This window comes from Sceloporus occidentalis, unplaced genomic scaffold (assembly GCF_023333645.1).
Source record: "Sceloporus occidentalis isolate IW3139 unplaced genomic scaffold, rSceOcc1.0.p SCAF_6, whole genome shotgun sequence".
Classification (NCBI taxonomy): Eukaryota; Metazoa; Chordata; class Lepidosauria; order Squamata; family Phrynosomatidae; genus Sceloporus; species Sceloporus occidentalis.
Window position 1 is genome coordinate 105178566 of NW_028316986.1, and position 16657 is coordinate 105195222.

General features: G+C 41.3%; 1 protein-coding gene across 1 annotated transcript in view; it reads right to left on the reverse strand.

The window, feature by feature from the left end:
* The window catches only part of CDC40 (cell division cycle 40), a 62342-nt gene extending 45685 nt beyond the window's left edge, over window positions 1-16657 (reverse strand). The window contains exon 1 of the mRNA XM_089530575.1: window positions 16429-16657. Coding sequence (XP_089386701.1) covers window positions 16429-16635 — 207 coding nt within the window. The 5' untranslated portion in view covers window positions 16636-16657. The remainder of the gene's footprint in view (window positions 1-16428) is intronic.

Below are 16657 nucleotides of genomic sequence, written 5' to 3' on the forward strand. Positions count from 1 at the left end.
TGTTTTGTCTGAGCTGAAAAGACAAATATCAAAGAGCATGCAACAGAATTCACAAGAAAAAAAGGTAGAAATACATTCCCAAGTGGTCTATACTGAAACAAAACCAACACTTTTCAGCCTACACAAGTACTTCAATGGCCTTCTTCAGGGACAATATATGAAACTAGCAGCAGAAATTTCTAGAATTAAAAATCTCATTCCATTTACTGGATCGACAAAAACCAAGTAAATGAAATGAGATTTTTAACTCCAGAACTTTCTACTGCTAGTTTCATATATAGTCCTAAAGAAGGCCACTGAAATGCTGTTATAACAGGCCATAACAGGCTGGGTTTGCTTCAAAATAAAGACTATCTACAAAGGACTTGGAAATGCATCTCCCATTTTTCTTGTGTTTTCTCTGATCTAAAATAGCTGATTATTAAAAAAAATTTTTTAAATCAAATTATGTTTTTAGCTCTCTTGAGCTCTATCCTTTTAATGAAAAGGCAAGATAAAAATGTAACAAATAAAGTTTGTGCCACGGAAAGCAACGACTTGTCTATATATCATGTATATTTATACTGTGTTTCCATAACTTGTACTTAAAAAAAAACAGGCACAAGGAAAATGAATGAACAAAACCACACAACCGCCTACTGGGAAACCACAGGGCCACTTTCTGGCTTTGAAGATTTCAACAGGGTTTCCTGTATCTTCAGCTTCACAACCATAGATTTAAAATAATGATTAAAATTATGGAAAGCTTAGACACTCTACATGCTGAATTTGGCAGCCAATATCAAATCTTTCAGATATTATTTTGATCTAATTTTTAATTTTTTAAATTATTTAGGTAGCCCTGTGTTCACACTTACTGTTCTGAAAATACTGCACATTTATTAAACATCAGAGACAAAGGCAGAACTTGTGACAAATTTTGGAAAAGCGGATCAAGGAGCACAGGGACCCCAAATGCCTAAACTGACAGCACACAAATACTGGCTTCTTCATATTATTTACACTGATTCATAGTGATACATATATCTGAATAGACAAAACTGCATCAGGAACAATCTGACCTAGATGTAAATGAGTTTCAAAAGACTTCTAATGCCTAGTTACTAGCTAGGGACTGCCCACTTCATAGTTTTGTTCTAGAACACATTGCTTTAATAGAGGAGGGACAATACAAGAATGACTTCTAGTCATTCAACTATGTGTTTTTCTGGGGGTGGGAAGAGAATCAGCTGACATATTTTAATGGATATTCAATAATCAAGACACACCTTTTACATCCCCCCATGATAGTCCATCCATTTTGAGAACTATTTTTCATAAGATTGAACATTTTATTGAAAGGTTTAATTTTCCCTTCCAAAACCATTATAGCAAGTACACTTCTATACTGCTTATCAGTGACCTAGCACTCCTTAAGCAGTTTATAATGTGTAAACCAACCATACAATGTGTAAGTCAAAGCCATTCTTCCCATCTTTTCCTACACCATAATAAAAACACATTATCAGCAAAATGACAATGAAAACAAGTTACAGGATACAGTATCAATAATACTGCAATACTGAAACAACATCTGTTGGCATCCTGTTAGTGGCATATGCAGGCATACATTCACCAATGACAGTGTATGTTTCTCGTCATTGTGGAGGTTTGTTTTTCGTCTTCCCTCCACAGTGACCAAAGCACCTTCTCCAAGACTCTGAGTCACTGCAGCCGTGCCACAGCCATTCTGTGGAGAGCAGAGCAGGGAGCAAGAGAAACATCTGGCTTATTCAAAGACATAGCCATGTTAGTCTGGAAAATCAGTATGCAAAGGAATCTTGCAGCACCTCTGCGACTAACTGAAAGATAGACGTTGGTCGCATGAGCTTTCATAGACTAGAGAATACTTCCTAGGATGCATTTCAGTTAGTCTCAAAGGTGATCCAAGATCCCTTTGCATACTACAGTAATCATTTTATGTGACTATTGGAACACAGACAGATACATCTCTAATCCCCACCTCTATTGCCCACCAGTCACAAAATTGTTGGGGGGGGGGGGCTCCAGTGGCACCATGGTGAGCCTGGGAAGCATAGCTCTATATGCAAAACTATTATATTGTACAGGATCCCATGCAAGATTTGCAATACACTAGGTACCACAAAGAGTATGTCTCACTTTGTTCTAGATGGGTTTCTTATACTTTATCAATTAATATTTAAACAACTCTACAAGATTCTTATGATGTTCATGAAAACTCTGAACTATCTTGATATAATATGGCCAACTAATAAACAAAAAGCTACCATGATACTAGTGACAATATGCCTATGTATGCCTGTTTCTAGAGACATTCAGTTCAAACTATAAAATCACAGGTGTTGGAGACACATACATTATTCCAATTCATTGCCCTAAGGTATGGGCAGTAACCTATGACCTTCTAGATATTTTTGAATGACAAGTCATGTCATCTAAGATTAATGACTATACCTCCTAGGGAGGATGGAAACTATAATTCATCATTTTAAAGGGCCAAAAACTTCACAACCCTGCCTTAATAATTGATATCCCACAGCCAAAGCATCCCTAGATGCCTACATAACCTCCATTAGAAAGAATATACCTCCATTAGACAGAAAAATCCCAAGTATTGGAAAGCCAGCTTTCTGAATTGTTCTTTGTCAAGTAAAATTCAGAGACATAGCTATGTTAGTTTGGAATATCAATATGCAAATGGATCTTGTAGAACCTTTGCAACTAACTGACTAGTCACTAGAGACTAATCCTTTGTCAACTAGGATGATCTTCTTTTGGATATGCTAAAGAAATCCAAATGTAAAAAGCCCTTGGACACACTCCATCAGCTGCATGCTCTTTCTGACCTTAGACGAGATTTTTGCACAACGCAGACCATTATATGACTAGTACCATGTGCCCAGAGAACTCTGGAGTTATATTCCTTGCATGGTAGATCCTGCATGCTGCATGACAAATGACTTTTGAAATTCAAGAGTGTTTCAAAATTTGAGTATTTTCTCTCTCTCTCTAGGCTACTGGATCCGCCTTTTACCTTGTAAGTTTCCTCTAAATCTATTTTTGTCTGTCAATGTCCCTTTTGACCTACATCATCTAATTAGATACAGTAGTGAACACACACAACAAATTCAGAAAAAAATTATGTTAGGAAACATCGGAGGGAGAGGCCCGATACCCTTTGCTAATGGAACTTTTGCAAGTTTCTTCATCTTGCCTCCCCTCTGCAGTTTTCCATGTCACCAAAAAGCTACAGTAAATAAACCATCTTCAGTCAGGCCCAGTTTCACCATCATTTAGGCAATGACAAATAGCATAATTACAATTAAGAAAAATAACATAATGCTCAGGCATTCATATTCATAGATCTACACTTGACCTCTCATCCTCTTTAACTGGAAAGAGTTATACTAACGGAGGTTAAAACAGTCACCAGGCCCCACAAAACCAAAGAGCAGCAAAGTTATCTTGCGTATGATATTCTTTGTGCTATACTGTTATCTCTTCTGTTTCCCACTTAAACTGTTAAATGCTCTTAAGGGATTCCAGGTTACTTTATTAAAATATATGGAAAGATATATTGACAGATCAGAAACTCTACTGTGTGAAATATGTTGATTCCTGCCCAATACTGAGGATAGTTTTTACTGTTAAGGAAACTAGACAGCTACACAACTATCCCAATTGTGAATAATTGGTGTAGTTTCATAACTATCAAGTATGTCCATATTTAATTAGGTGAATATATGAAAGTCTTTGCCAAAATATCACAAATCCATTATTGTATGCCCTTCCTTTCTCCTGTTAGAAGTGTTTTATTCATCTAGTAGCAACCAGCAGCGAACAGACTGTGACATGAACAATTCTCAAGGGGATAATTATAGCTTATCATTGTTCACTAAACCTGTGAATCATTTCAAAGGTATGGGTTTACTAATCTTTCCTCCTAAAATTCAGGGGTCTTTGAACTAAATCACAGGTTGTATTAATCCAGTTTTCTCCTACAAGTCTCTCTATATTCACCATTTCCATTGAACAAACCAAAGGTTTGTGTCACTGACTTCCTACTAACCATTTTTTCAACAAGCAACATGTTCCTTTGCCTCAAAACTCTTCTGTTTCAGGCTCTTGAGTGTAGCTTTCAAAAAAATAAAGGTTAAGTCACATCATTACATATAATTTTGGTACCGTACATTCTAAAATTTCTATTAAGTGATTGACACTTTGCAATAGGCTAAAAAGGCAAGGTATCAGCACAGATTTAGATGTCTGCTGATATGCTATGGTTTGCACACTTTTTTCTTTTAAACATCACTATATGACCATAAGTCAGAAATGTCTTGAAGGCACATAACAACAAAAACAACATGACTAACATCTAATAAAGATAACACTTCCTAGGAGTCATATTAAGGTGGACCCATGTCCCAGAGCCATACTATTTAAATTCTTCCAATTTTTATCATTTATTCCTAAACATTAGGGTTTTAAAAAACCCACAAAAACCCTGACAATAATACAGGCTGACAAAATAGTTTAGCATTTATTGGAATACAAAGTATATATTGTAACTATTTAATTAAACATTAATAGGATGAAAGTGAATCCAGAAAGCACTGACTGTCAGATTTAAGCTACAGTGCTACCTCGGGTTACGAATTTAATTCGTTCCGCGGCGCCGTTCGTAACCCGATATATTTCGCAACCCGAAAAGCCGCTGGAAAGCCGCTAGCCGCGCTTTGAATTTCGCGCCGAAACGCGCCGAAAAGATTTTCGTAACCCGAAAAATCCTTCGTAACCCGGAACAGTTTTTTTAAATCTAACTTTTTCGTACCCCGGAAATTTCGTAACGCGGTGAATTCGTATCCCGGGGTACCACTGTACATAAAATTCTCAAGGATAAACATATCACCTACTCTTGAAGACATTGTTCGGGTTTTAATCATGAAAATAACAGCACTAGTAGGACTCCTATGTGGGACTGTTTTTTTTAAGATGATTCAACAGTTACCATAAGTACAGAAATATTTATAAGTACAGTACTTACAAGAAGTCACTGGTAGCATATTACCTCTGCCTTAGCTCATTTTCACGGGCTGACTCCTTGCTTTCATGTCTAATTCAAAGAGCTGTAGTCACCTTTAAAAGTGGCATGGGCCCTTATCACACGTTGGGGGGGGGGGGGGGGTTGCAGCTCAGATCTGCAGTCACTCCTGTTCTAGCAATGCAAAACGTCATGTTTTTTCAAACCAGATCCGGAGTCACTCCTGTCTAGCAATGTGAATTCACGTTAAAACGTGATGTTTTACCACACCTGGTTGCCTTTCCGCTGCCCTTCCGAATTGAGAGGGAGGTGGAGTCAGTTCTATTCCAAGCAAGTCACGTGATGCGGATTCAAGCAAAGCGGGATGAGTGCACATTGTATTACCACACCAGAACACACTTCGAGGGTTCAACGATTCGAATCGGCACCCTTGTGCATGCTCAATGGGGCTCAGGACGCTGTCATCCTTCCCTGCCCCTTCCTTAGCTGTCATTTTTCATCGAGGTGAAGGAGGACGCAGGGGATGATGGGATCGGCAGCAGGTTGAAGGAAGGAAGCAGATCAGGGTCTGGGAGGATGCAGGGGATGATGGGATCGGCAGCAGGGTGAAGGAGGGGAGCAGATTGGGGTCTAGGACGCAGGGGATGATGGGATCGGCGGCAGGGTGAAGGAGGGGAGCAGATTGGGGTCTCGGAGGACGCAGGGGATGATGGGATCGGCAGAGAGGAGAGATGGCATGAAGGAGGAGAAGGGGGATGATGGAGCAGGACGCAGGGCGCCAAGGGGGGTGGCATCGGAGTGGTTTTCCACACCAGACCAATTCGAAGTGCAATCAAAATGAGCTTAAATGCGAATTCTATGAAGTCACTTTTTTCAGTTTTACCAAAATGAGGGGTCACTTTGGAATCACTGCGGAAGCACCTTGCAAGGAGCTCCCTTAGAAAGGAATGGCGTCTGATAACACATTCTCGTTACGATGTGAATGCTCATCGTTGGACCCGCAGTCACGTCGGAACTGAGCCGGAAAATCTCCAAAAAGCTCCGTGTGATATACTCCAGAGACTGCCCTCTACAGTAGTGGCCTTCAGGTATTTTGGACAACAATTTTCATTAGCTCTAGCCAGCAAAGTCAGTGATGGTGGGAGCTATAGCCCAGAACATCTGAAACACACCAGTTTAGGGAAGGCTGGTCTTAGTTCCATTCATTTTCTAACATACCGTTGGCCCTCCATATCCACAAATTCTTTGTCCACTGATTCAACTATCCATGGTTTGAAAATATTTTTAAAATATGTAAATTCTAAAAAGCAATCCTTGCTTTTGCCATTTTATATTACTATGCCATTGTATTTAATGGGGCTTAAGCATCCATGGATTTTGGTATTTGGTATTCCTCAAACCAAATCTCAGCAGATACCAAGGGCCCACTGTATGCACGTTCACATTATTATAGATCTGTGTGAGGAATACTAATCAATGTCACATTATACCCATACTGTTGAATATTCTCACTCTTAGGACGCCCCAGCACCATTCACAGATTCCACTGCAAATAATGAATAACCAGGAGGCATAAGAAAGGGCTATGGTCTCGTTTCTAGAAAAACTTTCATTTTACATTTTATCTCAAATCTATATATTTTTTTCTCTGAGGCATGTAGCACAAGCAGAGGTATTGTTTTAAAACAGGAGTCTGCAACCTACGGCCCGCGGGCCACATGCAGCCTGCCGAGCCGTTGGGACCGGCCCCAGCTCGGTCCTGCCGCGTATTGTCGCCGCCAAAGGCCCTGCGGGGCCTTTGGCCTGTCGCGGAAGTGCGCGGGGAGGAGGAGGAGGGAGGAAGAAGCAGGAGGAGGAGGGAGGAAGGAAGGAAGGCGGAGGAAGAGGGAGGAAGGAAGGAGCAGGAGGAGGAGGAAGAAGAAGAAGAGGAGCAGGAGGAGGATTTCCATTCCATTTTTACAGGTCTGCTTTGTTTTAACAATGATGATGATGATGATGGTGGTGGTGATATTGATATGAGCCAGCTTCAGAGGCACGGCCAATGTAAATTGCTGTGATTTTTACAAACTCATGCGCAGTGAAGAAAAACCAGTCCCTTGACCAAGTACACACTTCTGAGAAGTACACTTGGTGCAAGAACTGTGAAACCACCTTGACATGTTCAATATGCATAGCCATTTGAACCCATGTTCAGTGTGAAACCCAAAGAGTTTGGTTATGCAATAAGCCTCTGAACTATGCAAGAGGCCATGTTAAGTAAAGCCATGTTCAATGCCCAAATGTGCTGTTTGGAATGGGGGGAGGGGGGTTGGCCAAAAAGGGAAGTCCATTTCTGCCATCTGTCTAGCAATAATGCCCAAATGTCCTCCATTTTGATCATGCTAAGAAACATGCATTTATATTAACATTTTTAAAAAAGCATCAAATTTTTCCGCATGTCCTCCATTTTTAAAAATGTGTCCTACATTTGAAAATGTTGTCCTATATTATTTATTTATTTATTTTTTTGCTCTCCCCCCCCCCCCCCGGTTGTCTGGGGGACACCCGCCCCGGCTCAAAAAGGTTGCCTACCCCTGTTTTAAAAACTCATATTTAAATTCAATTGGCGTACATTCTCCAAAAGAACTAGGTTTTCTAGTGTACAGGATAACAAACTGGAAGACAGTGTTTCACTGATATGAGAGTATCATGGGAAAACGAGGGAGGTATGTGGTTTGGAAAATTACTGTAGCACCAAGGAAGAAATCCCACTTCTTCAATTCTCTGATTGCAATATCATTACAGTACAAATTCTCATTCTATGCAGATGCTGGTGCAAACATAGAAATGTTTCTGCTTGAATATGGTTTTCATCATTGCTATCATTAGCATGTATACTACCAGCCACAAGTTGGACTGAAAACCCAATATTTGTTTAGATGATAGATAGGAGCACTCAGTTTGACAAGAGGAAGCTTACATTATAAACAATAAAAAAATCCTGCAGATAAAAGTGGCTTTGCAACCCCTTGGAAGCATTTGTTAACAAACTCAATAGGGCTTTAAAAAGATAAGCTTTGAACCAATACTACACCAGTTTTTTGTTTGTTAAATCGCCTTTGAGTCGATTCTGGCCCTCATGGTGACCTGTGGATGACACATCTCCAAGCCATCCTATCCTAAGCTGATCTGCTTAGTTCCTGCAAATTTATGCCTATGGCTTCCTTAATAGCATGCAGCCTTCCTCTCTTTCTACTTCCTTCCACTTTTTTTAAGTATTATTGTTTTTCTAATAAATCGTGCCTTCTCATGATGTGGTCAAAGTATGACAGCCTCAAGCTAAAGTGATGACTGGACTAAAGCCTTAAGTTCACTTATTTTTTTTCCCTTTTACTGTTTCTTGCACCATATTCTGTGGATTCTGTAGCCAATTCCCTAAATAAATATAAGCTGCGTCCCTGCTCCATTAAACAGGAAAGCAGGGTCTACATGTTACGATAAATGAGAGGTTTGGGGATGCTGCACTGGTATGCTGTACACTAAGGATTTATTTGTGGCAGGCCCCAGTTCAAGTTTAATCAAAAGAAACACATGAAAAAAACCTAGATGCTTACACAATTTCATTACCTAGTTTGTGACAACTAAGTTATATCAGGAATTGCTTGTCAATGACTGAAGCTTCAGTATATACCAATGTCAATACAAAAAATATCCAAATTATGCTTAGTTTTATTTTTATAAGGTATCTCTGGGGTAAATAACCTGGTACCCTCAAAATATTTTGTACTACAACTCCCATAAGACTCAGACTGCATAGCCAGTGGTAAGGGGTTATGGAATGTGTAGTCCAAAATACCTGGACAGATTTTCTGATAGTTACTACATTATTATATTGAGGCGAATCAGAAGCTATGTAAGCTTGAAGGTTTTTCATTAATGAATACTTGTATTCTAGAGAAGAATCTGCAAAATTATGTTTTTACCTTTCATTTAAAAAAAACTATTTTTTAGTACGGTATTGAGGATGTCAGGCATTTATCTATCTTGGGATGTGTCCCTATCATGCACATACATGAAACCTGAAGCATACCAGTCAACAACGAGCAAGGAAAGAAATGCTTCATTAGTCTTTACTGCTAGTGTTTACTTTTTTTCATAAATTAAATATTAAATTAGGTAGCTCTTCATCACTGTTCTTTAGTGAATAAATTGTCATATTTTTCACAATTACAATCATGAATGAATTATGTCATTCTATTTGCACATGCAATTTATTTTTCTCTTTGCTGTAAATGGTACTTGTAGTATAATAATGAATAGCTACGGAGATGCTATTTCCCCATTCTATTTTATAATCAAAAGATTTAATAAGACATTCCATTTGAGATCTTCATCTCTGAAGATACATAATGAAAAATGTGTGCTTTTAAAAACATGATAGAATCTGAGCATAATATAATTCATATGCATGGAAAACTAGAAACTGATTGACATTAACAGACAACATCTTGTCAAACTCTGATGCAGCTGGGTCAATTACAATTTTTATAGGCAGTATAAAATAATACAATCCATTTAGTTATTCAATATCAAGAATTTTAAAACTTTATATACATCATAGAATTATAAAAGTGTAAAATAATACACAAGAAACAGTAAAAACAATGTCACAGTGTTGTACTAATGAAATGTAATTCCTCTCAACATCATGAATATCAACAAAATTATGAACATCAAAAAATTTATGGCTCAGGCCCAAGTTACTTGAGGGAATGCCTCTCCCTACACATTCTGCCCCGCACTCTCAGGACCTCTGGAAAGAAACTATTGGAACATCCAAAAGTTAGACTAAGATCAACTTTTGATAAAGCATTTACTGCTGCTGCCGCAAGACTACTAGAAGAGATCCGTCTTATTAACACTCTAGATGCCTTTAAGAAAGCACTTAAGATGGATCTTTTTCGGTGGGCGTACCCACCTGATCTATTATGATTGAACCCTGAAAATGTTTACCTCCTATGGACGATGTGCACATAGACTGAAATGATAACGTTTATATTGTTTTATAATTGACCGGTAATCAATATATGTATGAAATTGTGAGTTATGATATTTATGCATTGTAATGCTGATTTTAGCTGTTGTGCCCCCGCCTCGATTCATGGGGAGAGGCAGGAAATATAAATAAAGATATTCTTATTATTCTTATTATTACTACTATTATTATTATTACCAAAAGTGCAACAAATTTTAATTAATACATAGCTACATTGGTACAATTATATGGCTTTATAAACTAAAAGATACATATTATATCATGATGAAATTTCATGAGAGCTCTTACTTGCATCTATTAAGACACTCTTTTGCTCATACAGACCTCATGTAAACACACTACTATCAAGCTCACCAAACTAGGGCTGCATACATACTGCAAAAATAATTCGATTTGACACCACTGTAACTGCCATGGCTACATCATACAAAATCCTTGTAATGACAGTTGTGGTGGCCCCAGAGTGGAGCATGTAGCAATCCTGTCATGGGATTTTCTAGGCAAGCTTTTTTCCGAGGGGGTTTAATTTTGCCTCCCTGAGGCTGAGAGTGTGCAACTCACTCAAGGTCACTTAGTGGGTTCCGTTGCTGAGCAAGGATTAGATAGCTGGTCTGCCAAAGTCCTAGTCCTAGATACAGATCACTAGCCATGATGGCTCTCCTCTGGACAAATCCTCCTCTGCATATGATGGAGGAAATTCTCTGTGTATGTGTGTGCAGAGGGGAAGACTGAAAGGGGATCAGGTTCCGTCCGGTCATTTAGGAAGGCTGGGAAGTTCCTTCCTTGCCTCACACCCCTCACCTTGTTATCCTCCCTCCGCACTATGGAGCTTTGCTCTGGTGCCACAACAAAGTACACTTCCCAGGATTCCATAACACTGGGCCATGGCAGTTAAAGTAGTGTCAAACCAGATTATTTCTGCAATAAGGATGCAGCCTATGATTTTGAGGTCAAGGCTAGTAAATGAGGGTATACTGTGTACTTGTATGTTTCTTCCGTAGAGCTTATCTCTGTGTTTTCATGCACATTTTTGCTAACCAGAATTGAAAACTATAATTAGCAGCAAAATAGCAAACTTTGATTTGGGCTAATGATCACAGAGTTGAACGGCAAATATAACACTTAACCATAGCTACAGAATAATTTTATGCACTTCTACTCAGAGCTAATGCTCATAAGAGTTCAGTGCAATTTGCAAGTAGGTAGAACTGATTTATTTTATACCTCTTTTCATTAACCATATTCATGGCTGTAATCAATCTTAAAATAAGACGATTTTCTCCTCTATATTACTATGATGAAATACACTAATAAAGGTTAAGACAAACTTGTGTCACTTAATTAACACTATGCAACCTACAGAACTGGATCACTGCCCATAATCAATCTCTATTACATTCTGACTAATGCTCCTGCTGGCCAATTTAAATCTGAGGCCTGCTCATTTCCTAAAACTCACACAAAATTACATGTTCTCAACAGAAACACTACTAATAAACAGAGCAACTTACACCACAAATACAAAGGCCTGAATTCTACTGGTTTTGGCTTGCCAGAGTGAAAACTGGAGAAGGACCCTGTACTTATACATCTATAGGTACCATCTATTGTTGTAGTTAACTGCCCGGAGACACCTCCAACCCTCTCCCTCCCCCCCCCCCCCCCAAACTGCTTTGCTCAGGTCATGCAAGTTCGTGTCCATTACCTTCTTGATTGAGTCTACCCATCTGGTCTGTGGTCATCCTCTCTTTCTACTTTCCTCCACCTTTCCTAGCATTATTGTCTTTTCCAATGAGTCATTTCTTATCATGATGTGGCCAAAATACCATAGAATCATAGTTGGAAGAGACCACAAGGGCCATCCAGTCCAACCCCCTGCCATGCAGGAAATCTAAATCAAAGCATCCCCAACAGATGGCCATCCAGCCTCCAAAGAGGGAGACTCCACCACACTACGAGGGAGTGTGTTCCACTGTTGAACAGCACTTACTGTCAGAAGGTTCATCCTAATGTTGAGGTAGAATCTCTTTTCTTGTAGCTTGCATCCATTGCTCTGACTCCTAGTCTCTGGAGCAGCAGAAAACAAGCTTGCTCCCTCCTCAATATGACATCCCTTCAAATATTTAAACAGGGCTATCATATCACCTCTTAACCTCCTCTTCTCTAGGCTAAACATCCCCAGCTACCTAAATCTTTCCTCATAGGACATGGTTTCCAGACCCTTCAACGTTTTGGTCGCCCTCCTTTAGACACGCTCCAGTTTCTCAACATCCTTTTTAAATTGTGGTGCCCAGAATAGGACACAATATTCCAGGTGGGACCTGGCCAGAGCAGAATACATTGGCACTTATTACTTCTCTTGATCTAGACACTATACTTTTATTGATGCAGCCTAAAATTGCATTGGCTTTTTTAGCTGCCGCATCACACTTTTGACTCATGTTCAACTTGTGGTCTACTTGGACTCCCAGATCCCTTTCACATGTAGTCTTGTTCAGCCAGGTGTCCCCCATCCTATATCTATGCATTTCATTTTTCTGCCCTAAGTGCAGTATCTTACATTTCTCTGTGTTGAATTTCATTTTGTTAGCTGTGGCCCACCTTTCTAGTCTATTCAGGTCATTTTGAATTTTGATCCTGTCCCCTGGGGTATTACCTTTCCTCCTAATTTGGTGTCTTCTGCAAATCTGATGAGTATACCCCCAGTTCTGTCATCCAAGTCATTGATAAAGATGTTGAATAGCACTGGCCCAGGACAGAGCCCTGTGGGACCACACTGGTCACTTCTCTCCAGGATGAAAAGGAGCCATTGTTGACCACCCTTTGGGTTCAACTGGTCAACCAACTATAAAACCATGTAACAGTTACCTTGTCTAGCCCAAATTTTACAAGCTTGTTTGCAAGAATGTCATGGGGAACTTTGTCAAAGGCCTTACTAAATCAAGATATTCTCCTAACCAACCCTCCTAACCAACAAGAATGACTTGGTTAATGGGGTGCAAGTGGTGGGATCATTAGGTGGAAATGAGCATGTTCTCCTGGAGTTTGTTATACAGTGGAAAGGAGAAACCAGGCATAGTCAGACATGCATTCTAGACTTCAGAAGAGCTTATTTCAGTAAATGTAGAGAAATACTGGGGGTGATCCCATGGTCAGGCATACTAAAAGAGAAGGGAGTTCAGGATGGATGGGAGTTTCTCAAAAGGGAGATACTGAAGACACAATTTCAAACAGTTCCAGTGAAGAAGTAAAATGGGAGGTGTCTCAAGAAACCAGGATGGATGACTAAGGAACTTTCAACTGAGCTAAATTTTAAGCAGAACATGTATAAAAAATGGAAAAAGGGGGAATCACGAAAAAGGAATTCAAACAAATCGCAAGCACACATAGGGATAAAGTCAAAAAAAGCTAAAGCACAGAATGAACTCAGGCTTACTAGAGAGGTTAAGAACAACAAAAAGAGCTTTTTTGGATATGTCCACAGCAAAAGGAAGAAGAAGGAAATGATACGGCCACTGCGTGCAGAAGATGGCAAAATGCTAACAGAGGACAGAGAAAAGGCAGAATTACTCAACACCTTCTTTGCCTCAGTCTTCTCGGAAAAGGAAAAGGTGCTCAACCTGAGGATAATGGAGCAGAGGACAGAATAGGGGAATTTCAGCACAGAATAAGCAAATAGTGTTAGGGTGTGGAAAGATGTGCTGTGTGCACCACGACCAACTACAGAGTTGAACCACGTCGACAGGACACCAGGGAGAAGGAATCTGAAGAGATGTCTGTAAAGGTATTCAGGCCAAGAAGGAAAATATTCCTTCACCACTGCAAACGGCCTTAAGCTCCCGGCTTGAGAAATAACAACAAGAGGACTTCAACCCTTCACTTTACACAAGGGCTTTAATAAATACTTTTAATAAATACTTTGGCCCTTTGCTCCACGAGGGAACCGCAGCTTCCATACTGCGGGGCTCCCTCGTGGAGCAAAAAGAAGCTGCTAAAAGCAGCTTCTTTTTGCCCCACGAAATGATGCCGCAAGGCGCCAATGGTGCACTCGCAGCACCATTTCTGCAACACAACATGCGGGCGCTAGGCATCGGCGACGTCAAGATGGCGGCACCCATGTAGAATGGGCGCCGCCATTTTCTAAGCGCTGAGCGTGTACTAGAGTTAGGGGCATCCGGAAAGGACACCCCTTTCTAAACCTAGTACGTGCGCGGCACGTACTTTCTGCCCATGCAGAACGGGCCTATGATAAATAAATGACTTTGCCAACCAAACAACCATAACAACAAAAACAGTGAGGCAGTTACTCTAACACCAGCTGTCATAACTGAAACACACTCTCTCTCTCTCTCTCTCTCTCTCTCTCAGAAGGACTGACATCATCAACATTCCATAATACAAGTGTCAACTGCCACTGGACCTGTAATAGGTTCCGCTACAGCTCTATCTTGTGGACACATAAATGCCATTTCCTAACAAAGAGATAGTACAGGAATATCTGGTTCATCTAAACGGATATAAGTTTCCAGGACCAGATGAACTACATCCAAGAGTATTAAAAGAACTGGCTAATGTAATATTGGAGCCATTGGCAATGATCTTTGAGAACTACTGGAGAACAGGAGAAGTCCCAGCAGACTGGAGGAGGGCAAACGTTGTCCCCATCTTCAAAAAGGGGAAGAAAGAGGATCCCAACAATTATCGTCCAGTTAGTCTGACATCTATACCAGGAAAGATTCTGGAGCAGATAATGAAACAGAGAATCTGTGAAGATCTAGAAGGCAATGCCATAATCACAAAAAGTCAACATGGGTTTCAGAGAAACAAGTCATGCCAGACAAATCTGATCTCTTTCTTTGATAAAATTACCAGCTTGGTAGATGAAGGGAATGCTGTGGATATCCAGCACGCCCACATTATATGCAGGCGCACTATACGTGGCTTTGAGCATACACTCAAAATTGCACAGGGTACAATGTCCCATTTGCATGAATGGGGCGTGCTTCCATGGTGTGCGCCCTGCGCACCACCGCAAGCATGAGCCCCATTCATTTGAATGGGACTTGAGCATCCACATTTTTTCTCTTCCATGGGGGGGGGGGTGGTGGTAGTGGTCTGGAACGGATCCTCTGCGTAAGAGGACTGTAGTATATCTTAGGGAGTTTTGGAGGTGTCTCATCCACAGGATCGCCAAGGGTCAAGATCAACTCAAGGGTGGTTAATAACAATAATATACCATTTCCACATGTAGCTAATGTACTGTTTCCAAATTGTTTCTGACTTAGTCAGGTTTTCTTAGAAAGATTTGTTCAGAGGAGGTTTGCCATGGCCTTCCCTTGAGGAGGCTGAGAGAGTGTGGGTTGCCCAAGGTCATTCCGTGGGTTTCCAAGGCCAAGAGGGGAAATGGACCCTGATCTACAGAGTCGAAGTCCAGAACTCAAACTACTGTGCCACAGTGAGAGAGCAGGCTAAATGTCCCATAAAGCTACAAATTGCAGAACCGCATTGCGTGGGGCCATGGCAGCTGAAGTAGTATCAAATTGCATTAATTCTACAGTGTTGGCATGGTATTTCCCAATGCTGCAAGGCATTTGTACCAGGCTCCTAGCTCACAGCACCCAGAACCAGGACTATGGCCATATGCTAGTGGCAGGGTGAGCAGAGGCACTCCTTTTTCAGGACATGGTCTACCTTTCAAGCTTCTGTCTGGGAGGAATCCCAAAAGGTCCTGTGTTGTGAGCATAACTAAGAAACAAGTGTTTTTAGCTTTTATTTGGTAACAGCCTACATTTCCCTTTAACGCTCTGCATCAATGGCTCCCAAACTTGGGTCCTGCGCAGAATGAGCAGATATGCTCTTTTTCCAGGGCATGTCCTCCATTTCAACCTTCTCTCCAGGAGGAATTGCAAGACATCCTCTATTTGGAGCATGACTAAGAAGCACGAATTCATGCTTCTAGGAGTGTTTTTAGCTTGTATTTGCTCATGTCCTCCATTCTCCTCGAACGCCCTCCCTTTGGAGCAGATCCAGGCAGCCTGAAGTGACACTTCTGGGAGTGTTGTTAGCTGTTATTGTCTTGAACGCCCTCCATCCTGAGGAGCCTCGTCCTCCTCTTTTAAGGCTTACGAGGGCCTCTGGTCACCCTGGGCCTGGCAGACGTTTGGGGGAACTCGGGCTCCCAGAATCCCCACCTCTGGACCAAACTGGCGAGGGCTTGCGGGAACTGAAGCCCCGAACCTGTGGAGGAGCGACGTTTGGGCGCCACTCCCTCCCTCCCTCCCTCCCTCCCTCCCCACTTGGCCAGGTCCCCATCTCATGCCCTGCTGCCTACCTTCACAGCCACGGCGGGGGCTGAGTCCACGAGGGGCAGCAGCAGCACCGCCTGGGAGGCCGGGGAGGCCAGGTGAAGCTCGGCATCGTCGTCGCCGCCGCCGCCACGGTCCCTCGCGGGGCGGCTGGACCCTCCTCCTTCGCCCTCGGAGCCCGAATCCGAGTCGGAGCCGCCGTAGGAGGCCAGCGCAGCGATGGCTGCCGACATCTTGTCGGGACCGGAAGCGGGC